This window comes from Rousettus aegyptiacus, unplaced genomic scaffold (genome assembly GCF_014176215.1).
Source record: "Rousettus aegyptiacus isolate mRouAeg1 unplaced genomic scaffold, mRouAeg1.p scaffold_m13_p_15, whole genome shotgun sequence".
NCBI lineage: Eukaryota > Metazoa > Chordata > Mammalia > Chiroptera > Pteropodidae > Rousettus > Rousettus aegyptiacus.
In genome coordinates, this window is record NW_023416290.1 from 47,297,225 (window position 1) to 47,323,572 (window position 26,348).

The 26,348-nt window shown below is 42.4% G+C and overlaps 1 protein-coding gene across 5 annotated transcripts in view; it reads right to left on the reverse strand.

The window, feature by feature from the left end:
• Nucleotides 1-12,705, reverse strand: part of SAMD12 (sterile alpha motif domain containing 12) — a 343,905-nt gene extending 331,200 nt beyond the window's left edge. For all 5 annotated transcript variants that reach the window (XM_036232982.1, XM_036232981.1, XM_036232983.1 and 2 more), the window contains exon 1: nt 12,540-12,705. In XM_036232982.1, the coding sequence (XP_036088875.1) occupies nt 12,540-12,552 (13 nt within the window). In that variant the 5' untranslated portion in view covers nt 12,553-12,705. The remainder of the gene's footprint in view (nt 1-12,539) is intronic.
• Nucleotides 12,706-26,348: the final 13,643 nt, after the last annotated feature.

Below are 26,348 nucleotides of genomic sequence, written 5' to 3' on the forward strand. Positions count from 1 at the left end.
CATCACCCATTTGATCTTTGAACTGCTGTAATATGGATTTGCTTTCCCATTTCATCAGAATGCCTTTACCACCTGACTAACCCACGGGCATTCCCCCGCACACACCTTGCTGGCTGTCTTTGTACACCAGGTGATGCTGACGCACTCCATTTTGAAATGGTTGCCCCACTACCTGCTTCAGCTTCCTCATTCCCCCCATCACCTGCCGCCAAAACATTGCAGCTGCCTCACAGTCATGCTTTCCTCACACAAGGACTCCCTCTCTCGCCCACCTACCTAATCTCTTGCCTTTGACGTGAGCGCCGAAGGACGTGAGGACAACGTGTGACCCTGTGGAAGGAAGGCGTTCCAGGTGGGAGGAACAGCATAAAGACAGAGGTGCTGCAAGGTGCACTGCGAGGCCCGCGAACAGCTGATCGCTGGCTCCCCGAATGTCGGGGAAGATTTTTAAGGAAAACCGTGGGAAATCAGCCTGGAGCAGGAAGGCGGCAGCATCCTGGAAAGGCCCGGATGCTAAGGAGCCTGGACCTGATGTTATGGGTAGTGAAAAGCCACTGAGGAGCTGGGAGCGATGATGTGTCCGCCACACCTCACAACTAAACAATCCCAAATCCAATGTGTCTCCCTATGAAATGTGTCTCAGTTCTGTTCCGGTGTTCCTCTTTTCCCTTGTCATCTTGTGAATTCTGCTTCCTTGTTTCTTCGGTCTTTCCAAACCCACCCTCCATGGTCATTAGTTCACATTTTTTTTTTTTTTTTTTAACAAACACACAAGCAAACAAATCCTCCAAGGACTTCTCACAGGGAGTCCAGGGTGGTGGAGGGGTCCATTGCTGTGGGCCTGGTCGCTCCCCTGATGGAGAACAGAGGCCCCACGCAGCCTACCCTGCCCACGTCTGCACCTTTTTACTGAATCCATTTACCACCAGAGCCTTGAATTTGCGACTCAACTATAAACCCTACGAGGGAAGGGTTCATAGCCTTAGATTCTTTTATATTGCTCAGTGCTTTTCACAGTGCTCAGCTTATCACAGGTGCACAATAAATAATCATTATCCACATAAAAAAGAAATGCACACTCACGTGTGCTGGGTACACACATGAATCTGGAAAACAGCAGCAGCAGGAACAGAACCCCGAAGACCTGGGGCTCCTTACCAAAAAGGAAACAACTGTAGAGAGCCAAAATCAAGAAAAACACCGTAAGAAATATGAGCCAACGACCTGAAAAGGTTTTCCCTATCACAGAGCCCAATTAAGTGATGTTCTGCTTTATTATAATTTTTTTTCTTAAATTACCGACTTTTCTAAAAGACGGCTAGCAAATTAGAACCAAACTAGACTCAAACTGGAACAAAACCAGAAAGCAACTCAGGACAGTGATAAAACAAAGACTCTGGAATATGGCAAAGTTGGCAACAGAGCCCAGGTCCATAACAAACCAGCTGTGAGGCACAGGGAAATTTCTTCTCCAGACCTACAGTCTCTCCACTATCGAATCGGGAAACCACTCATCCCACCGCCTTATGAAAAGTAATGTTTAGAGAGTAGGTATCAAGAGGAGGGCAAAAAATAACTAGTTCTCGGTTTACTGAGCATAGTTAAGTATGCCTTCCATGTACCAGACATGGTTACAGACGGCCACTGGGATGTCGCGGAGAAAGACGTCAAATGCATGTTCTCATGGAGCTCATCTTACTCATTCTTAGCCCTCGTGAAAATAAAATGAAAGCCCCGGTCCTTTCCGCCGTGAAAAATACACGTATTGCCATGTGTGTTGTGCATACGCTTGTAAGGGACCGCATGAAACCTTCAGTCCCCTCTTGTGATCTTAGATTAAGAACCTGTCCTAAATAATTTTTGACAAAAGAGCCAAAAACATACAGTGGAGAAAGAATGAATGAAACTAGACTGTTGCCTATCACCGCACACCAAAATTAACTTGAAGTGGATTAAGGACCTGAATATAAGACCTGAAACAATAAATGCATAGAAAAAAACATAGGAACTAAACTCATGGACCTTGGACTTAAAGAGAATTTTATGAATTTGACCTCGAAGGCAAGGGAAGCAAAAGCAAAAATAAATGAATGGGACTACATCAAACTAAAAAGCTTCTGCTTAGCAAAATCGACTGTCGACAAGGTAAAGAGACAACCATCCAAATAGGAAAATATATTTACAAGCAACGCCTCTGATAAGGGCCTAATATCCAAAATATACAAAGAACTCATACAATTCAATAATAACAACAATAAAAAACAAACAATCCAATTAAAAAAAAAATGGGCAGAGGACCTGGACAGACACTTCTCTCAAGAAGGCATACAAATGGCCAACAAATATATGAAAAGATGCTCAACATTGCTAACTATTAGGAAAACGCAAATCAAAACCACAATGAGATACTATCTCACACCTATAAGAATAGCTGTTATTAACAGGACAAGTAATAACAAGTAGCTGATTTTAAGTTTTTGTGCTTGTGTTTATATGATAGAAAGAAATCTAACTACGGGTGGTGAACACACAATGTGCACACGCGCTCGCTCTCTCCACACACACACACACACACGCACGCACGCATGCCTTACTGTTGAATTGTACACCTGAAACTTACAGGATTTCGTTAACCAATGTCACCATAAAAAAAAAAAAAAAAAAAAACCTGCCCCTATATCAGTGTCTCTCAAATGTTTAAGAATGACTAAGAGCACATGTTTCTATCAAAAATAGCATCCAAGGGAGGGGAGTAGGAATGCAGATGTTATCAAGCACCCAGGAAAATGTCATCATCAAGGAACAACCACCTGGCAAAGCTCAGACTCTAGCACATCTGCTCTTCCTAAGCTGACCCACCATATCATAGGACCATAAATCAAACTCTACTAGAGCTTAGCACACATTAGGTTCTCAATAAATATTTGCAAGTGTAAAATGAAGAATATTCCACTTCTAAGCTATAGGAAGTAAATGCTATACTATACCTACAAAAATTTCCTGATGACTTTCACACTAAATGTCAATCTTAGAGTTTATCTAGGCAGAAACATTAAACAATAATAATGTACAAAAGCTCAGTTTTCTTAGAAAGCAGAAAAGAAATAGAAAGCAAGAGTTCAAGCACCCGAAAGTACTGACACACAGCTGAAGCTTCTCTCAGTGACGGAAGGGAAAGACGGGGTGATGATAGCCGAGACCAGGGGCTGCATGTCCACTTCTTGGCTAATGGGTGCTCTCTCCTCGGCCTGTAAACCACTGGTCATCAACGAGGCAATAAGAAACTCCAAACACAGTCGACTGCAAAGTACATCTACTGAAGCCTGGTTAATAACATCACATCTTCGTCTCCATGTAATGCACAGGCACAAGAAAAGAAAGAAAAGGAAAAAGAAAGAAAAGAAAGAAAAGAAAGAAAAGAAAGAAAAGAAAAGAAAGAAAGAAAAGAAAGAAAAGAAAGAAAAGAAAAGAAAGAAAAGAAAGAAAGAAAAGAAAGAAAAGAAAAAAGAAAAGAAAGAAAGAAAAGAAAAGAAAAGAAAAGAAAAGAAAAGAAAAAATAAAAACTCTGAACTGACAGTTTACAACCTCAAACAGCAAATAGCTAACTATGTACCTAGGAAATCTGTAGCAATCCCAGATTTAAATATTCTATCCCATGGACCCCCAGACCAGTGGGAAATCCTGGAAACCCATGTGTTCCCACCTAAATTACACCTTTGAGTTTGTCTTTTGCCTTTGGAAGTGACTGTAAAATCTGCTGTCGCCCAATTTGTGGCCACGTAAAACGCGGTCTTGCAGGTGAACCAGGCCCTGCTCCCACTGCGTGCTGGCGCGGCTGATGACGCACCCGGTTCTAAATCTGAATCTCGAGGGGCTGCGGAACGAGCCTGGCCCCTGCCATCCTCCCAACTTAAGTCACACAAGGAACAGAGTCAACTAACCTTTTCTTAGGCTTCACAAAATGAAGTCCATCATTCCCCTCGGCGGGCAAGACCAATTCCTTTCAAAAACAGGCAAGTCCCCCCGGCCCCCACTCTAGTTAAATTCACCTTCTGTGGCCTCTCGGGCATGGTCGTCCCTTTCCAATCTTCATGCTTTTGCCTAATTTTCTCCAAAGGCAAGTCCTCTCTCATCTGTACTGCTTTCCTTATCTGTTTTTCCATCACCACCCCACAAAATAAATAAATAAATCAATATCCAGAACTTGACAAATTCTGGTGTTATTTAACATAGAAGGGAGTTTAACAGCTTTCTTCTGGATGTTAATACCAGCGGCATTTCTAGGCTCCGTCCATGCTTTAAATCTTAACCAACCAGGAAACCAGACTCTGACTTTACGATGGCAACACCTCATGTTCTTCTATAATGCAGCTCACGGAACCCACTTCTAGAAAGCTGTTTCCTTCTAATCCCATCCAACTGCCTGCATAGTCCCCATTAAGTCTTCCATTCTTATGAGGTCCTCATCGCCAGATGACTAATATGGAGAAAAAAATCCAAAATTGAGGAAAACACGTGTGAAGCACAGTAACTCTGGAAGACTAATCCTTTCTTTAAAAACACGCTGTATGACTCAAAAATCCCACTCCTAGCTATTCATACAAGAGAAATAAACTTATGTTCACACAAAAACCTGTATACAACTGTTTAAAGTGGTTTATTCATCATTACCAAGAACTGGAAACCAATCCAAACGTACTTCGATTGGTGAATGGATAAACTGTGGTAGATCCATTCAATGCAATACAACTCAGCAATTAAGAGGATTAAACTACTGATAATGTGCAACAATGTGAGTGAATCCTAATGAATTACTCCAAGTGAAAGAAGCCAGACCCAAATGGCAACATAGTATATCATTTATATGACAATCTAGAAAAGGCAAAATATAGGGACAGAATTCAAAGCAGTAGATGTCAGGGGCTGTGGGTAGAGTGAAAAGGCATATGGACTTTTTGGGGTGTAGGAATTGAACTTGATTGTGGTGGTGGTTACAAGAATGAATACATTGTGCATGTTTGTCAAAACACAACAAAACTACAAAAGGTGAATTTTACTGTATGTAAATTATACCTAAATAACTCAAATTTTATATGTTTCAAAATACTAATATAGAAGAATATTGAAAATAGGGACTCAAGTTTCAAAATCAATAGTAAGATAGATTGAATGACCCTGTATCTTGAAAAGAGAAATTGAATTTATCTATTTGACCAAAATTAGACTATAAATGTGTTAATTGTTCAAACAAAAAAATCTTTTTTTATTTGTTATATTATGTCTACAATGAGATTTATGTCAGCAGGACAAAATATTTTTAACTTCATGTTTGACTTTTCATAGCCCATTTATATAGATCATTTTTTCCCATTATGTTTCAGGGTATCAGTTTTCACCAAAGACTTCTTTTAATCCTTAAATGGTCTATATATTTTTCTTTAGTGCCTATCAAGTCAGCATCTTAGGTCAATTTTTTCTTTAATGGTTATCAGGCTTAACTCAGCCAGCTCTGAGCTGGGTCACGGCTGTATGATTCCATCGGTTTTCCAATGTCACTTTGAGAGAGTCCATCAAATTTTCCCCCCTTTGAAAGATCTGAAATTTCTCTTTGCAATCAATTTACATGCATATTGTATTGTACACATGGGTGCTCATCGAAAAGATCCCAGCCTACAAAACTGTGGGTGCTAACATCAAGTAAATTTTCGGAGGGGAAAAATTAAGTGATGAGTCCTTAAGAATATACTCATAATAACGTTTACTTCCCTCTGTTACCTCACAACCACGGGGAAATAGATAACAAATCAAATAACACATTTAAATATGAGATACCTCATATTTTACCAATTACGTTTTGTTGGTTTTATCCCAACTCTGAATAAACTACATTCCTTCATTGAGCAACTAGCGTGGTACCAGACACTGTACCACCATGGGGCCATAACAATTACTTTAAGTGTGGTAGGAAGATAAGGAGACAGACAGCATCCTCACCATCTTGTCCAACGTTTACTGAGTGTTTACTGAGCAACTACCAGAAGGGTCCTAAGAGCATTATTAATACTAACATAATAACCCTCTCAACATGCCTATGAGGTCATTACCATTAATATTTCCATTTGATAGATGAGCAAAGGAGTCGCTAAGCTGTCCAGTGAATTGCCCAGACCCACGCACCAGGTCGTTGGCAGAGCTGGGGGTCATACTCAGTCTACTGCAGAGCTTGTACATTTAAAAATGGCACTGTGCATGCTATGACCCCCACACTGACACAAGCAGACCTGAGCCCATCCTGTGGCCCAGTTCTTCAAGCCAGCAGTCGCTCTGAGGTTCAATCCCCACGGCCAATCCAAAAACATCTGTCAAGTCACTGAAATCTGGTGTTCTGTCTAGAAAATCCCAAAACACCTTTCATGGCAGCAAGAATAGCCAAGAAGCAAAGGAACTGAACATGCCAGCTGGCTCTTCCCAGCCCCCAATGCCCTTGGAAAAGGCTGCTGAAGGCAGAGGGGCGGCCACCCCTGTCACCCGACAGCTGCTGCCCCTTCACGCTCTTCACCAGAGGAATGAAGCCATACGAGCAGCTTCTCGCACCCACACTTCAGAAAATCAGACTAAATATAGCCAAGTGTGCTCTCATGAGCCAGCTCAGAGCTGGTAGTGCTGCTACATTCCACTCCAGAAAACTGGGGAGGAATCAGTTTGATTTACAGCAGCGCAGCTTGCTTTCTTGCTCCTGTGGTTTCAAAAGGACCATACGCAAGATCCAACTGGACTGTGGGGAGTGCTGAAGGTTTGGCCAAGCAGATAATAGAGCCTGTAGGAAAAGGAATGTACCAGACATGACTTCGGGGGCGTCTTCACTCGCTTTGCTGCCCATAAAGGGCTAAACCACCACGATACCAGGACTTGGGGGCCGGGGGAGGAGGAATTCATGATGTAGATCATACACCGCTCCGTTTTACGCCCTTTCCCCCATTCCCCACCCATCAGCATCCAACTAAAAGCTCACTCAAATGCTACCCGCTTGGTGAGTTTTTCCCCATCCAGCTCGGAACTCAATGCTCCACTTGTTCTCAGACCTCCCACACTATGTCCCTTGGACTTTTATTTAGCACTTATATCATTCAGCCTAATCTGCTTCTCTGTCTCCTTCGCCAAAGAGGAGGGGGTGGGGAGAAGACTGTGCTAAGCTCCCTTTTTCATTAGATTACCCCCAAATCTAGTAGAGTTCCTGGAACACAGGCAGTAGTGTTGCTTACCAACAGAAAATGCAAAACCTCCCTGAGTGCCAGTAGAAGAAAGTTTGCAGCGAACCCCCACTCCTCTCCTAATTAATCAAATGCACACCTGACACTCCCCAGAGTTCAAGGACCGGGTTCAGACCCCTGGCTATTCCTCTGTGACAGGTCACCACAGGACCTACTGTGACTCAGCATCACAGAACACAGCTACCTGCGAAGGTACCACGCCATCTCCCCTTGTAAGCCGCAGCCCTTGCCTCTTCCGGCATATGGCATACGAGTATAGCAAGAAAGACAAGAAAGCAACGGAGAGCTGAAAGGAATTCGGAAGGGCTGGGCCAGGCATCGCCACAATGGGATTAGACCGAAGCCCTGTCTGAACTGGCGGAGAGGTCCGAGAAGAGAAGGGAGTGGCGGGAACCATTGCCACAGCAGGTTGAGGCCCCGCTCAGTCACCGGATAGGAATTTTTAGTGATGGGCTTCTATTCACCACTGTCATATCCTAAAACGGTGACTAATAGAAGCTGCTGGTGTGGAAAGGTCATATCTTATGAGCTAGAGAAAAAAAAAATTAGAAAAAGCAAAAAAGGAACCTTGGTGACAGGTGAAATGGAAGAGAAAGGGGTGGCGGTTAGCTGCACAGTAACACCACGGCACTGCACAGGTGAGCAGCTGTCGGGGAAGCCGGTCCACAGTCCCACCGCTTTTACAGCATGCATGTACTCGAACACAGCTGCAGTTCTCCTTAGCGGTGGAAGGGTGCTATGTGGAATCAGGAGCGCCCATAACCCTACCACAAATTCATTCGGTCTCCCATCCATCCATTCGTTCAGCATGCTTTGTACGGAGTCTACCGTGGGGCAGGCCTAAGACAGTGCCAGACCCCAGGAAACACCGCCAGGTAAAAGGGTGATATTCTCAACAAGGAAATGCAGGCGTGTGAGTGCCAAGACAGCCATCTTCCTCCTTGCTTCATCTGTCACACAAGAGGAAATCAACGTGAATGACACTTCCGGTCTTTCTTTACTCTCTCATGGGCTCTTCTCAAAGAAGACAATGATTGACATGTCTGGGAAAGAGAACAAAGCGTACGTAGGGGGCTCAGGCCTCCCTCCTTCCCGTTAGGCCCCACCTGCCTGCTGTGGGAGCCCATGTTCTCTCTGCTCTCCAGCTGTCACTGTTACAGAGTCAACTACCCCTGTGAGGGCAAGTTCACTGTTGGAGTATAATATTAGCAAGTCCACTTTATTATCCAATCCAAAGCCAGAAAAAAAAATAACCCATGTGGCCTTGTAATAAACATGACGTTTTTATCTCCCATTGAGTCTCTGTGAGTCAGTTCTGAATTAAAGCAGAGTACAGAGCCATCGTTTAGAGCTGCTTCTCTTTGCTACAAGTGTCTATTCTGTTTGCCCTTTTCCCCAGCCAGTTATTACTTATCCTTATATGTTGGTGATGGGCAGTTTTTTTTGTTCTACTCTTTTATGGGAGATAAACTGTGGAACCCAAGCATTTAATGACTCAGAGGCCATTTGATAAGCCAATTTGTGCACTCAGGTTGGAAAATTCAGATTCCCCAACACAGATCTCATTTAGAGCATATTGGTTTCCTTCTGAAATCTTTGAGGGGGGGAAGCTAAATATTGGAAATCATTTTTCTGCCAAGTAAGAGGGGCTATTCTATTAGATCTGGAATAGAAATACTATGTACACTATTCGTCCACCACACTTTACTTACACAGCTCTGAGGATGAAGCCAGGAGAGGAATTGGGGCCAAACAGGAAAGTCCTTCTCTTGCTTCATTTATGAAATTACCACTGTGGTCCTCCAAGGGCCAGACACCAATATTGGGGTAAGGCGATCAATACAACACAGTCCCTGATGAAGCTACTTTCTCCTCTCCCCGTTTAATGCTGCAACTCACTTCCATTAGTCAACATCGCCTCAATGGACACAACCACCTACACAGTCTTTCTATGGAGAACGGATTACCCTATGCCTTCTGCGTGCCGTGTCCCCTCTAGCGGTCCTCTAGCAATTTCAGGTGATTTATTACAATGCAGTGGTTTGTTAAAAAGGCAATGGATGCCAATATAATCCCAATCTGAATGCAGACCGTCACAGGTTCTATGGCCAGAAAACAGAACTCAAGGATGCCCAGCTACCCACAGGGACAAGGCCCTGGTCAGGCCAGGGAACAGGAATAAGATGATATAATAAATTCAGAGACGAAAACACAAACCAGTCATAAAATAAACAAAGGGAACTCCTTTTTTTTTTTTTCTTAAATTCAAGGCTACATGTTCAGCAAAATGAAGGAGCTCCTTACTTGCCTTTTAACACTTTCACGAGTTCAAGCTCTCTTTAGAAAACAGGTTACACATTGCAAAATCCTTCTAATTTGAAACTAATTAGGAAAGACAGGGTACAAAACATGTGCCGAAGAGTATAATTGTTTTTTTGTTCGTTTGTTTTTTAAACCAAGAATGGGGAAGAGTGTGGATAACATTTACTGAGGATCCTTGTTCCAGGAGTCCTTCCTTAAGCCCTTTCCATTATTTAAACCTCACAACTTTCCTGGAAAGTATTTAGTCAAGTTCCCATTTTCCCCACATGTAGAAATTAAAGCTCAGATGTTAAGTAACATATATTTCCTCTTCCGGTTCTTCTGCCAACATTCCTTATTCTCTGAATCAGCGTTTCTCAATGAGCTTCGGAACACTGATTGTTACTTGGCATTGGGTTGGGGACTTTGTATGGGATGACCATGCACTGAACAGTTAGCATCCCTGGCCCACGAGCACAAAAAACCAGTAGCAACCCCCAACGGCAGTCCCTACATATCCTAAACATGTCTTAGGAGGACAACTACCCCTTGGATAGGAACCCCTGCTCTAAAAGATTCTTTGAGTATCAGGACAAAAAACTAAAGTGAGCGGCATGTCCTTTTAAAGCCACTCCATCCCTTCCCCTTCCAAGCTCTGCCTCTTCCAATTTCTCAAAAGCCCATTATTTAATGGCATTTGTACTCCTATGAAAGCCCCATGAACCATTATGGAGTCAGTTACAAAAGCTCTATGAATTTATTTCCCATGCATTCCAACAACATTTATTGAGTACCTATATGGATGGGTCAGGTACTGTGCTGTTGTCTGGGAATATAGTCAAACAGTGTATGGTTCTAAGCCCCCAAGGAGTTACATTCTTATGGTCTAGTGACAGATAAGTATGGTGAGCATTAGGATGTAAGCACAGGTGCTAGCTAGGAAAGCTTAGTGCAGGCATCTCCCACTGACAGGGCAGAATGCTGGGAAGGCAAAAGGGTTGGCTAGGTCCAGTTCCCAGAGGAAGTGAATTTTTTCCTGAGCCTTGAAAGACCAAATGAGAGGAGCCAAGAAGGGCCCATTTCAGGCAGAGAAAACTGACTTTGCAAAAATCAGAGAAGAGAATCATACCTGCAGCCAAAGTTTAAACTACTTCCTTCATTCTTCAAGTGGAGACCTCATCGTGATTTAAACCTAGGATCTCCTATTTACTAGAAAGGCACGTTAGCCAAATAAGTCACTAGAAATAAAATAAGCTCTCCACAGTCCAAATGTTTTTCCTTCCAAAATCTTTGTTTTGTAAGGTATAATCCACCAGACAAGAAATGACTAATTCCATACTTCTTGCAGTGAGCAGGACATTGCTTTCAGCTATACTGCGGATTGGCAACCAGTGTGTGTCCAGCACTGAGGACACAGAAAGATGGGGAAGAGGTGATGATCAATGTCACCTGAGCAGTGAGGTAGTAGGGTGTCAGAAGATCAATTTACCCTTGGCCTCAAGCTCAGAATGAACTTTTTTCTTTTTTAAATCTGAAGTCTTGTCTCACTTACCAACAATTGTAACATGCAAAAAGCCATATTCTCCCCCTGTATTGCATTTGCACAGAAAACATAGAAGAGCCTTTGGCTATCCATTTTTTTCAAAGTCAGAGATGTTATATATAATTAGAAAATCAAATATATAAATAAACATATTAGATATGGATAACTAAAAGTGGCCAGCTTGGGGATCTCAGAACCGGAGATGGCCCAAAGGCAATTGTTTACAGAAGCTGGGTTGTAGCTACTTCAGGGTAATTATAAAGATCAAGAGTCAGATTAGTTTAGTTTCTTTCACCTGAGGCAAGGAGGGGCGATTTTAAGTCAGCCCTGTGGTTCTTTCCTGCCTCCAGCCTACAAGAAACAGGCTCATTTCCCCTTGGCATGAAGCCTGATGTAACTGGCAGGCATATGCCCCCGCTTTCCTACTCTGCACCCTTCCCCTCTGACCTGAGACCCGCTCAGGAACCATAATTCTGTAGGTGAACTACGCTCCCCTTTATTCCCACGATCATTTCATTTTATCACGCAGTTTGTCTTCATTCGATATTAAGACCATGTCTGGTCCACACATTACGCCCTCCCCTCCTCCAACTTCTCCCCCTACCCCGCCCCCACACTGCCAGCCCCAGAAACTACGCTCAACAAGAAAACCGAGCTAAGAGAATCCGAAATGAAAACTCGGGATTTGTCACAAACCGCCTGTCCCTGCTTTCAACCAGGAAGTTCGCAGAAGGCAGGGTGATTGAGCCAGAACTGCAAAGCCAAAGGCCAAAATTACACCAGGAAAGAGATAGGTGGTCTTCAAAGAAAAGAATTCACCCAAATCGAATAGATTAGTTGTCCTTTTTATCCCTGGTTGATCCCATTTCATTTCTGTAAACTTTGCTAACCCCGGGAAGGACGTATAAACAGAGACAGGTGTAGGGGCACCTCCACTCTCGGGGTACATCTGCTGCCGTCCCTGCTGGGTGCTCACGACAAGGGGCCCTGGACCCAATCGCAGTCCACGCTTCCCGATGACGCACCTGGCCAGGGTCCTCTCCCATGTGTGGGGGGCAAAGCGAGCATCCCCAGCCGGGTGGCCCCCCAGACAGCCCCGGTGGGAGAGAGCAGTGGAAGGGGCACCTCGGGGTACGACCTTATGCGGGTCTCTCCGGCTTTCCCCCCATTTCCAGCGCATCGTTTCACATTAGGGACACTCCAACACTAAAGTCCTGCGCACCTACGTGTCTTTCCAAAGCAAATGACTAAAGCGCCTACTGGCCTTTCGTGGCTCAGGTAAGTGCCAAGAGGTGTAGGAGGAAAGGGCCCGCTCGCCACCACCCTCTTTCCTCTCCTCCCCACATTCCCTAAGGTTCACCAAGGATGTGTGTATTGGGGTGCGCGGGTTGAGAGGGAGCTTAAAATGCCCAAGCGTCCCTTACCTTCCACAGCCATTCTCTCAGAGCCTCCCTAACGCATGCATAATTTTCTTGGCCGAGGTACTCCTCTTGCCCCGCGCTACCCCCCTCCTCGCGCTTTCGCCTAAAAATTCTGCGCTCATCTGCTCCAGGACCAACCTGCCGCGGTCACGCAAAGCGAGGCTGCCGGCTCCCAGCTCCGCGCAGGGCGGCCTGGGAAGTGTAGTTCCCCGCCTTCATGCCTACCCGGGAAAGCGCCCCAAGTCCTGCGCGAGGCGCGGGCCCGCCTCCACATCCGGACGGCAGCACCAGTTTCAGCTGGCCCTCCTAGAGCAATGCGTTCTGGAGGGTGTCGTGAGCAGACCCGGGGACCCAAGGAGTCGTCAGGGACTACATATTCCAAGATGCCGTGCGCTGGGTTTCGTTCCGCGCCTAGAGTACAGACCCGTGATTGAGATCATCCCTTCAATTAGAAAGGGGTAAGCACCTGGCGGGGGTCGCGTGGGAGGCAGAAAGCGGCGGGGTTTGTGGTGTGATCTTCGGAGCGTGTTTTCTGGCTTCCTTGGCCGCCTGTTTAGTGAGCGGACAGCCAGCCGCGGGCTGTGGTTCTCCTCAGAGAGTCGCCGCTGCACAGGGCGCTGTTGAAATTTGAACCTCTGCGCCCCGGGATGTGTGGTTTGGCTGAATCCCGTCAGGTGATAAAACTGATCCTCTCTGTGGTTCAGGTGGCTAACACCTAACGTAGGGGTGGGGCACGGCTTAAAAATCCCAGATAGGCATCTCCCTAACGGGTTATTAGGGGCGAAATCTAGGAACCAGGATTCCACCTGAGGATGTCTGATGATGGAAGCCTGTGTGGCTTCCAGGGTAGGAAGCTTTCAGCTCGCCGGGCCTGGGACCTGTTGGTGGTCTGTGATAGGGCCTGTTAATTAACAGCGCCTAAGAGCTAGTGTTCTTTCAACTTCTGAAGCTGTGTCCTAATTCCAGGTGCTTGGGAGTGCTTTGAGCGCACAGGTAAAAGTCCCGTGGAGCGTAATAGAACTCCAGAGCTGGTAGATACTGATAAAAGTGAAGTTCTCAAACTTTTTTCCCACTGCATGTGGAAATCCTGATGCAGGTAGAGGTAACGGAATGGCTTTAGGAAGAAAACTGACTGGAGACTGTATGTAGTAAGACTTGTAAAGGCCTTGAACTCGGAAATGCCCTTTTCCCCTATATATGTTTAAATAACTCTAAGATTAAAGTACAAAGATCTGATTGTTTCCATTATCATGACTACTTAGATTTTCTTTCTCTGTCTTGGTCATAAATTTTAATATTTTTTACAATTTTGTTTCTGTGTGCACATGCATACCTGCTTTTCTTACCACTAAGAACCTATGTGCTTAGTCCTCCTATTGAGTAATATGGCTGTGCCTGGGTCTTTAAAAAAGATCAGTGTGCATCAATTAAATGCCTTTGGTGATAACTCTGAATTCACACAACTATGTGCAAATCAGACCCAAGTCTTTGAGCCTTGGTAAAGAAGGACCTGTTTAGTGAAACACGGTTGCCAAAATAATTTCTCCAACCACATATGCAACCAGGCATCCCAAAATCTGGGAAGAACTGAAATCCAAGTGCTTCTCACCCCTCTCAAGTATACAAAATCACCAAAGCATTCATTTCCTTAGAGTGAATGAATGGAAAAGAAAGTCATGGGACCACAGACAGTATCAATAGTTCTCAACCTTGTCTGTGCATCAGCCTTTCACACACATTCCTAAGGATTTCTGAGGGTTTGGGTTGGTATACTTAGGTTTTAAAACCCACAGGTGATTCTAATTGCAGCAACGGTGAATACCTTTGGTTTGCTTTCAAGCTTTTAAGAATGTGGGTGATAGTAAAATGTAAAAATCACCAAAATTAATTTTCGATTTGAAAAATCTCATTTCAGAGGAAGTCTAAGATCTTTCCTAACTGATGTGCATTCCAGTTTGTTTCATTTTGAGTGTAAATGTACATAAGATATGAAGGAAATATTAGTTTAATCATATGGAATAGCCAATATTTAACTTTTTTCTAACCTATAAATGGAGCAATTTTATGTGGTTCGACCTAATGAAGGATAAGCAGCAGTTACTCAAGGGTTTTCAATTCCTGCGGAATATTAAAATCACCTGGGAAGCCATGAAAAAATAGTAACAGTTCCCACTAGAATGGCCAAAAGAAAAAGACAGAAAATACCAACTCTTGGCAAGAATATGGAGCAGTAAGAACTCTTATATACGCTTGCTGTTGTGAAAATTGATAAAACCACTATGGAAAACCACTTGGCATGTTAAGCTGAATGTAAGATTATCCCGTGACCCAGCAGTTCCACCCCTAGATGTATATATAAACAGATACACATACACATCTTTTCCAAAAGACATGTAGAGGAATGTTCATGCCTGCATTATTTGAATAGCGACAACCTGGAAACAATCCAAATGTTCATCAATAATACATGGGATAAATGCGTTGTGATATAAGCAAACCGTCCTCCATAGCAGGAGTCAGTAGATTATATATGGCCCATGGGCCAAATATAGCTCCCTGCCTATCTTTGTATCACTTGTAAATATAATTTTTACATTTTAAATGGGGGGAAAAAATCAAAAGACTATTTTGTGATACGTGAAAATTAGAAAAAATACCTACATAATATCCTCAGTTTTGCTTTCTGGACTGTAAAACCTAAAATATTTCCTATCTGGATTTTTCTAGGAAAGAGGTCTTTCAAACCTTACTATAAAGTAATGAGAATGAATGAATTACAAGTACATACAACAACACTGATGAACCATATGCATTAGTTATCTACTGCTGATAACAAATATCCCCAAAATTTAGTGACTTAAAATAACATTTATCATTCTCAATTCCTGTGGGATGGAAATTTGGTCACAGCTCTGCCTGAGGGGTTTTTATGGGCTACAATCAAGGTGTCGGCTGCTCTGAAGTCATCTGTAAGCTCATTGGGGAAGGCTCAGCTTCCAAGCTCACAATTTCAACAATTTAAATCTGTTGGTGGGTTTCAGTTCTTCACATTCTGTTGGATGGAGGGCCTCAATTCCTTTCTGGCTGTTGGCTAGAGGCCATCCTCAGTACTTTGCCACAAGGGCCTCTCCAACAAGGCAGCCTGCTTCATCAAAGCGTGCAAGCTAAGGAGGCTGTAGAATTGTTTAGCAAGACAGAAGTCACAACCTTTTGTAACCTGATTATGGAAATGCCATCCCCTCAATGTTGCCATATTCTATTAGTCAGATGCCAGTTACTCAAAAGGAGAGGATAAGACAAGGTCGTGAATAACCGGAAGTGGGCATCATTGAAGGTAGTCGTAGACGCTACAGAATGTTGAACAAAAAAAAAGCCAAACAAGAAGTACATGTGATGTGATTCTATTTATGTAAAGTTTAAAACGTAGAAAAAATAATCTGTGGCATTAGAAGTCAGAATAGTGGTTCCTTCTAGTGTGAAGGGTGTGGTCAGAGTGGGGCGTAGTTACTGGAAGGAAGCCCCATGATGGCATCTGGGGTGCTGGGGGGTTTCTGATTCTTGAACTGCATGCTGTTTATTATACATGTGTATAATGTGTGTGGAAATGTATATGTGTGATTTGTGGAAGTTGTTTGCGTGTGTGTTATACTCCAATAAAAAGATTCGATTAAATATAATAAATGACCCCTTTATCAACCACTCTTTGATTATTTTTGTCTTCACTTTCTTTGCCATAGTAAAGTGACAGTTCCATTCCATTTCATTTAAAAAGTATGTTTTGAGGACTTACTATGTGCCAGGTGCTTGCCTAGAAGCTTGTGATATATGGTAGGCTGTGTGCAGAGCTGAGAAATATGTACCCCAGTTGAATATAGCATTTCAGACATGACACAGGAAGTTCATTTACTAAGGAAGTCTTAGCTAATACACAACTAAGTTTAACATAGGAGAGTCAGCACTCAGGGTTAGATTCTCAAGTGAAAGTATAGAATAAAAATTAGGAATGAGCGACTTCGTGTTTGAAAATGCCTTATGTGGCCCCTTGAAATATAGAATATGTAATTTTATGTATACAAGCCTGTAGAATAATTTTCTAGCACACCAAAATTAGAGAAACTAAAGGAAAAACTACTGGGAAAGACTTTATGCGAATGACTGTATATTCAAAACAGTCAACTTTTAAAATAATCAAATTCTTAGATTTGAATGGGGGCATAGTTAAACAGTTTCCTTTTTTTTTTCTTTTGGACTCCAATACCTTAATATGCTGTTAGATTTTTGTGAGGATTAAATGATATTTAAAGCTACATCTTAGAGGCAGGTCTCTAAAGAAACGGGAGTTTGTTCAATGAATTTAAGCTACCTTTGTGAATCAAACATATAAAATGGTTACGATTCACCAGAAATTCTTCTAAGTGCTTTAAAAACGCCCAGGCATTTTGGCTCTGAAGGCCGTGTGTTTAAACATTGTTCTAGGCTGCCTTTCCAATTTTCCACATGTTGTATTTTTGCCATAGGCAGTTTTGGAGAGTGGCAGACCAAAGTCACAACATAGAGCAGGGCACGCTGAGCCTGAAGGAGCCCCTTCTTGTGCCTCTCTTCTTGGAGGGCAGATGAGTAATATGGATGAAAACCTGTGCACCCTTTTCTTTTTAGGGAGCTCTATGCTTTCTTATTTTCCCTGGGGGCAGAAAAAAATAGCAGATTATGTTGTCACAAAAAAAAGAATGGAATTGAGCCTTCGTGGTTAGAGATGAGAATGGGTCATCAGTTGTCAGAAAGTGAGAGTCTGGGGAATTCATGCAGTCGGAGCCCTATAAAAGGCACTGCAGGTGCTGATGACGGATGACTGTCCTCATAAACCTGAAGGCACGATCTAGGGCTCAATCGTCATGTCTGCCAAACTCAGGGAACTTAAAGAAAAATAGGACATAGGAGATGATTTAGACTGCACCTGGGAGAGAAAGAATGCAGCTCACCTGAGATGTGCCTTGTGCGATAAGGCAAGCATTAGCGTAGTATGGCCCTAGGTTTTGCCTTCTGCTTGCTTTTTTCAACTCACAGTACCTGTTAGAGAACAATTTGGCATGTGCAAGGTATTTCTGTGAAGTCTGGTTTTATTCAAGGAAATGTGAAGTTATCAGCTAATTTTTGTCCCATTGTTTTAAACGCTGGGGTAGTATCTGTTAGGTGTCTTAAGTGATACGGTGCACATTTGTTAAGGTGAGCTCTGCCTTTCTCATATAACCTTTCTATGGACCCTTACGGGTCCTTTGTTCACATCCCCTGGGCTGGTCTCAGGAAAAAATAAGCCCAACCGTAGAACTCCTTGTAGTGCTGCCTTACATGTGCCGTGTGCATTTTTTGACTCTGCCTTTGGAGGCACAGTCATGGAGCGGAAATACCCTAGACCCTGGAAACATATTGATCTGAGTTTGAAATCTGGTTCTCACCACATACCACCTGGATGGACTGAAATAAAGTAAGTAATATCCCTGGCCTTGGTTTACTGATCTATAAAATGGATCAAAAATATATCCCTCTCAGGGACTTTTTGAGGTTATCTATCCGTTTAATAAATAAACCCCAAACTTAGTGGCTTAAAATAATAAATGTTTATCATCTCACACAATTTCCGCAGTTTGGGGAATTTGAGAACAGCTCAGCTGGGTGGTTCTGGCTCAGGGTGGGTGTCTAATGAGGTTGCGGTCAAGATACTGGCCAGGTGACAGTCGTCTGAAGGCCTGCCTGGGGCTGGAGGACCCACTTTTGTGGTGGCTCACTCACTTTGGCTGTTGGCAGGAAGCCTCAGCGCCTCACTGCATAAACCTCTTTATGAGACTTCCGGTTGTCCTCATAAAACGACAGCTGGCTTCCTCCAGAGACAGTGATCAAGGGAGAACAAGGAGGAAGCCACAATGTCATTTTTGACTTGCTCTTGGAATCACATGTCGTCACTTCTGCCTATTCTATTTGTTAGAGGTGAGCCACGTAGTCCGGCTGTCATTCAAGGGCAGGGAAATTAGGCTCTGCTATTTGAAGCCAGTGTCTAAGAATTTGTGGGCATATTTTAAATCACCATAAGAGGTAACATAAGTAATGTTCTTGGAATAAAATAAGTATTCAGTAAATGAATGCAACTTTTATTTAAAGGGTTAAATAATGTCTTGTTCTACTCTGCCTCTCGAGTACCTAGCACAGTTTTGGCATATAGCAACAATCTTATATAATGAGCTAACAATTAAATAATGAGCTAAATTTGCTTCTTGCCTTATGTCAGGTATTGTGCTTAGCATTTTCGCTAGAATAGCTCATTTCATCTTCACAATAACCCTGGGAAATGGATACTATTCTATTATTATCCCAATATGACAAATGGGAAAAAACTGAAATATACACAGAGAAGCAGTTTGTTCAATGTTAACATATGGAGAGGCTCCAAAAGGCCAGGAATTGGTCTCAAATAGTCAACTCTAGGAGGTAGCTTTTAACCACAAAATTATGGGTCTTCCCACCAATCAGTGACTCTAAAATTATTCGTGTGAAATACTCCTGCCTCTGAAACGTATTTGTCCTGGAATCTTCTGAGGGTGGGAGAAAAATGATACTCGAATCGTGAAATCTGTATTTTGAGGTCCCAGAACACCCTAAAAACTACCAGCCAAAATTTCACAATGTGACAGGTAAAAATTTCTCCCTCCCACTTTTCCTTTCTATTCGATCATCGCTGCCACAGCCCTCTGCTTCTTTCTGTTCTGCACTTAGGTTTCTCCTGGAAACGTTGAGGTTTGACGATCCTAAGGCTAAATACAAGCTTGAAAAAAAAAAAAAAACCGACCCAAACTAGATGACCCTTAAAGGTCATTTCCTGCTCTATAGTTTTATGATTACGTGAGTCCTCCTTCTTCCTTCTTCCTTATAGAAATTAGTGACCAACAAACCTGTCAATTCATCATTAGCAATTACTCTCGACTCTCCTTTTTGTCATTCCTTAGCCACTGTCCTCATCCTAGACCTGATAAGGACCAGGGTGAAACACTGCAGCAGTCTCTTAGCAAGGCTCGCATCCATAGACATTCTTACCTCCAAATTACCTTGTATCCCAGGACCACATAGGTCTCCAAGAATATCGTCTTTGTTGATGTCCCCCTTCTGTTAAATTAAAACCTTTCTGTTGGCTGTGTAGCAGTACTTATACAGAGGACCATGAATATTGCTACATATCAAAGGATAGTTTTTGAAGAATTTAGTCTTATAAAAAGTTAGTTTTCTTTACTAATGGACTTTCTTGAAGACTTTTGCATGCTAATATGAAATGTGAATCTTCCTGAGGATTTTTCTTTTGGGTTTATAGGCAAGCACAGGTTTCGGGTCAGGAAGCTCTCTTGAGTTGTCCATTTGGAGGCTGTTTCTTCCAACTGTACCTCTCCCTGACACTTCTCACTTGGCGATGAGCCCTCATCGCTGTACAGGACCTATACATATGAAAGTCCAGAAAGCCATTCCTCAACAGGCTGCTGCCCTCTTTCTCTTTTGCTTTTGGACCCTCAGCCTCCCCAGAGTCACCACTTCAGAATATCGAGATATGTGTGTGCTTGTATACATGTGCATAACTTTCTATACTGACATACTGGGTAATTGCAAAAGGGAATTAGTTCACAGAGGATTTTTAGGGCGTAGAAATGACTCTATGATACTGCAATGTTGGGTACATGTCATTATCCATTTATCCAAACCCATAGACTGTGCAACACCAAGAGTGAACCGTAATGTAAACTATGGACTCTGGGTGATAATGGTGTGACAGTGTGGGTCCATCAGTTATAACCGATGTACCCCTGTGGTGGAGGATGTCGATAATGGGGGAGGCTGTGCATGTGTTGGAGGAAAGGGTATATAGGAAATCTCTGTACTTACTGCTCAATTTTGCTGTGAGCCTGAAACTTTTCTAAACAATAAAGACTACTTTAAAAGAAAATCTTAAAGCCAAGTACTAAATATAACTTCCTCCAGGTCTAAAAGAGTGTGTGTGTGCACACGCATGCATGTGTGTGTGTTGACTAAGAAGTCAACCCTTCCCTAGATGGGTCCTCTCTGAGGACAGCCACAGTTTCCAATCCGACTTCCCTGGCCTTGGTTTTGCACCTCTGTCTTAGCAAGCTGTATCCTCTGGACTTCTCCATTGCAATTCTATTCATGTACTGGAAAACCCCAACTCCTACTCTTCATGTGATTCCCTCATGAAGACATTCCCCCCAAGTCCAAGTCATTGAGTCCAGAATAGCATCCTGGCGTTTGGACAATCAGTGATTTCTTCTGATAACTCAAAGAGCTGCAAAATGGTATAGGGAGAGGTCTTGATGCTCCAAACCTTATAGCATTATTCAGGCGGGCAGGCACCCGTCAAGTCAGATCTCTTTATTGGTTTTCTGAAAGACACATCTTTGGGAAAAAAAAAAAAAAAAAAGCCCTATTAGATGTGTTAAAACAACACATACTTGCCCTAAACTTATTTTAATTTGCTGGTAAAACACAGTCTCTCTAAACCATAACCAAAAAAGAAAAGTATTTTCTAACTGCTTTTAATTTGCAAGATAACTTTTCCTTCCTTCGAAGGCAGTAAAGTTCATTATTATGCAGAGTAATCTTAAATTCCTTCCATGTTTTTAGTTTGTATCACTTTGGACCTGATGGATAAAGAAAGGAGCCATATGTCTCCAGAAGACTGCTCCCTTAGTCATACCAAGAGAGCATTTGAAGAACCATTTAAGCGAGTAAGTAGTCACACCCTGTGCTGGGCACTAGGAGTGGTACCATGAATAGTACAAGTTTCTTGCCCTGGAGTTGGCCTTAAAAAGCATTTATCCGTTTATTTATTCATAAATCAAGTATATTCTGAGCCCCTGCTATGTGCCATTAATATACTCAGTGGTGGAGAATGCTTTAGATTGAATACCCCGGAAATAGATTCTAAGACTGAGAATTGTGAGTTGTGTACAAAAGGTTTATTGGGCGATATTCTAGGGAGATACAGTGAAAGAAGGTGAAGAAAGCAGGATTGGGTGGGGATGGAGAGAAGCAGATTGCAACTGAGACCTACTCCAGGCCTACCAGGAACTCTGGAGCTGAGATAACCCTTCAGAGGTATTCCGAAGAAACAAGGAGGCCAGGCCTTCGTATGCCCATGTAACCCAGTCATTGGTGGCCTGAAGTCTCTGAGAAGGGTGTTCACAACATGGACAAAGCAGGGGTTTTTTCGTAGCCTAGGGAAATGCCCAGCAAGGGACAGGGCTGAGAGCCATCGGCATTCAATATCCCCAGGAGTTAAAAGATGTGGAGAAATCTATATGAGAATATCACAACCACCACTGTTAGGTTACAGCGGGAACAAGGGAGTTAGTTGGTGGTCTGGTCAATGAGCCATAGCAGCAAATAGGTAAGTGTAAAGCTGTTGTCCATGCTGTAGAAATACAGAACAAGAGCACTTAGCCCAGTCTTAGAGGTCCTGAGAAGGATTCCCAAAGGAGGTAATGACAATGATAAGATAAGGAATTAGGCATGCGAGGACCCTGGGTGTGGAAAGAAAGTGTTAAAGAGGAAGAGGCTTCCTGGTAAAGGGGACAACGGGTGCAGAGGGTGAGGACAAGGTGTGGGGGAACCTTATGGAGTTAGGAATGGCTGGAGTGGAAAGTGCAGTAGAAGAGGTGCAAGGTGAGGCAAAGGACCGAGGGTCTAAACCTGGACCCGAAAGAGGAGGGATATGCCAGGTCTAGGGGTCTCATCCTGATTATCCTGACAGGCACGGTTTCCAGCAGGGAGTCACGTGATTGAATTCACAACTCAGGAAGATCATTCTGGCTGCAGGGCTGAGAAAGGAATCAGATAAAAGAGCAGCACAGGGGACCCCTATAAGTGACCTTGGAGGTGGCTAGTTCCTTGGTTTCCAGAGAGAAATGATGGCGACTTAAAATGGAGGCACATCAGTTGGGATGGAAAGAAATGGATGGATTTGAGAGATATTAAGGAGGCAAAATCCGTTAAGTCTTGACTGATGGATATGGGTCCTTAGGGGGAAAGACGAGTCAGCTCAGATTTGTCTTTGAGGCAGAGCAAGCTAGCAGGAGTGTTAAGGATAGATCTGAGAGAGTGTCTGACTGAAATAAGGGAACCAATTAGAACCAAGATAAACACTGTATTTTTATACAGGGACCCATCCAGAAAAGAAAAACAAAAACGAAAACCGTTTATGACCATATTCATTTTATCCAAATGAAAATAGTATTACAGTATTATGTGAAAGTCATATGTATATTCTTACTACTCAAATTACCTTTGTTAGAAGAAAGTCAGTGAGGAAATTGGCCCTGCTTTTAGCCAATTAAATATTAATATCTGGGCCAAGTTTAGACGTAGCAACACAGAGGCAGCTTCTCTATTTTTTGGTTTCTATTTGTGTAGTGCTTTGGATCTCACGAAAATTATTGTAGGGCATGTTCTTTTTTATTCTTGATGCAACCCTGCAGGTAGGAATTATTACATTTCCAATATACAGAAGCAGAAACAGAGGCTCAGAGAAGTGGGATGACTTCACTTCCCAAGTGGCACAGTTGAGTGTAGAATGTTTATTCCATGCAGTGCAGCGTTTCCTGAGGATGCAGCCCCTGTTTGCCAGGCATCACACAGAGATGCCATCGATGTGCCCACTCCCTGCTTCCTTCAGCAGCATGGGCCCCTCTCTCTCTCAATCTCTCTCTGTCTCTCTCTGTCTCTCTCTGTCTCTCTCTGTCTCTCTCTGTTTCTCTCTCTCTCTCTCTCTCTCTCTCTCTCTCTCTCTCTCTCTCTCTCTCTCTCTCTCAGTTGCAGGATTGTCTGTCTTAGAAGCAGAGATGGGCAGGCAATGCCTTGTTCCAAGGGAGCCCTGCCCTGGGCCACTATACCAGACAAGCTTTGGCTTGGGTACACTTGGAACACAGGAGCTGAGCGAGGTAAAGCTAGTTTCTCCAGATGTAGAATCCTGTGCTCTGTAGATTCCTTCCAACCAGGTTGAGCTTGTTTTCTGGGTGATATATTATAGCCAAATGAACTAAATGTAGCTAAAAGAGCCCCCTCACAAATCAGTGGTACTGTAATCTCCAGAATCAGGTGACTCTTCCTTTAACTAGAGCAGAGGTGAGGACTAGAAAAAAGGGGAGGGGAGAGGAGAGGAGCAGAGGAGAGGAGAGGGACCCGTTTGGTTCTGAAACTGCCCCTCAGGCTGCAGTCTCTAACCCCACAATGGCTTCCTTTTTGGCAGGCACTTCCAGTAACAGGTTTTCAAATATAACGTGAAGGGAGCTTATTTCTTAATCAGGCAATTTAGAAATAAGAGATATAATTAAATATGATTATGGATAAGCTTAAAGTTAATTTTCTGAATATCAACATACAGGTATAAGTGTACACTCTTTAGGTTTATTCATTAGCCCCTTCACAAGCACTTTGTAGTCTTTTTACCACAGCTTTATTGAGATATAATTGACATGTAACATGGTGCAGGTTTAAGGTGTACAATGTGTCAGTTTGTTACATTTATATTTTGCAAAATAATTTCCATCATAGTGTTAGCTAACACCTCCATCACATCACATAATTACCATTTTTTTGTGTATGGTGAGAACATTTAAGATTTACTCTCTTAGCAACTGTCAAGCGTAAAATACAGTGTTATTAACAATTGTTGCCATGCTATACTTTAGATCCTAAGAACTTACTTTTCCTTTAACTAGATGTTTGTACCCCATTTTCCCTATCCCTAGCCCTTGGTACCCCTACTCTACTCTTTTTCTACAAGTTAAGCTTTTTCAGATTTTACCTATAAAGTGATATTATACAGTGTCTGTCTTTCTCTGTCTGACTTATTTTACTTAGCATAATACCCTCAAGGTCCATCCATGTTACCTCAAATGACAAGATTTCCTTCTTTTTCATTGTTGAATAATATTCCACTATGTGTGTGTATGTGTGTGTATATATATACACATATACCACATCTTCTTTATCTACTCGCTTGTTGAGGACACTTACCTTGTTACTATGTCTTGCCTATTGTGAATAATGCTGTAATGGTCATAGGAAAAGCACTTTGTAAAAGTACTTTGCCGTCTTCCTTAGCACCTTCTCCTCTGAAGCCAACCTCTGTCCTGAGCTGCCTTATTTACTTCTGACATTCCATGATCTGGTCTCTGAAATGACCATCAAAATGAGCAGAGAAGTACCCTTGGTATTATAAATGCTGGTGTAGAGAGTTGCAAAATACCTCTAATTTCAGTTGTAAAAGTAATAGTTATAATATAAACAACTACTGTTTATTGAACATTTGCTATTAACCAAACTCTCAGCTAAGGACTTTATACACACTAACTCAATGATAGGTTGGGATTCAATTATATTATAATCTAAGGATTCTGTGGCTTTTATAATAACAATTTAACCTTTACCTCCTTTTTTTTTCCCATTGCCTTTATCTGGATTGTAAACTCTGTTCAGGACTCAAAATGCGGATTGTATGCTATTATTTACACTCTCTGTGAAGTAGGAAGGATGCTACTTCTTACACTTTTACACTTTTCACATGGACACGTCAAAGTGATTGCTTTCTTTGTTGTTGTTGTTGTTGTTATTGTTGTTGTTGTTGTTGTTGTCGTTTTTGCCACCATGCTCTTTGCTCCCTAGGGAGACTCTTCTTAAGGACATGGCTTAGGCCAAGCAATACTCCAAAGGCAGTTATTCTCCATGATTTTTCTCTCTAACACTATTTCTATTGGTAGAAGCACACTTTGACAGAACTGTTAACTAAGATGCTGTCTCATATGGCTGTAGAAGGGCTAAGACAGGCCACAGATGACATATGATTCCCAGCACAGCCCAATGACACCTCTCACTCTTCTAGGTAGGCATATGCCACACTATAATAGGAATAATCTTGGGTTCATTCTAATTTGTTTAATTTTAAAATTAGGTTGCTATGAATCCTATTTCACAAACTCAATAGTGCAAATATGTCACACGTGTATGTAGAAAACTGTAAGGAATACACCAGAAAAAAAAAAACAAAAAAAAACCTTCTGGAAATAATAAATGAGTTCAGCAAGGTCACAGGATATGAGATCAATGTACAAAAATCAATTTTAATTTTATACACTGACAATGAGCAATCCGAAAATGAAACTAGAAAACAATTCTTTTCATAATACTACCAAAAAAAGTATTTAGGAATAAATTTAACAAAAGAAGTACAAGACTAGTCACAGAAATTACAAAACATTGATGACATAAAAGAACTAAATAAATGAAGAGACTTGCCATATTCTGAATCAAAAGATGTTAGTTCTCCTCAGTCACTATCAAAATCCCAGCAGATATCCTTGCTGGGACCACTCTTCTGCCCTCATGAGGAGGCCTTATGCTGCTTCTCTCCTGGGCCATCCCGTTAGCCAGAAGCTGGGCCAGAATTGTCGGTTTCTCCAAATTCAGATCTTTATACTTTGTAAAGGTTGAGAAGCTTTAGTTGAAATTGGCTTTCCAGTTATTATGTTATATTATGTTATAGATAAATGAACTGAATATAACTAAAGAAGGTTCTTGTACATCCTGAGTGAGCAGGTATTGTAACCATCTACAGTCATAAGGGCTCAAAAAACATCATCAATCAAATGAAAGGACAAACTACAGACTAGCTTGAGAAAAGTGCTATAAATAATATATCTTATGAAGGACTTATGTCCAGAACATATTTTAATAAAGAAAAAATCCTCTCGCATCTCAAAAATAAGA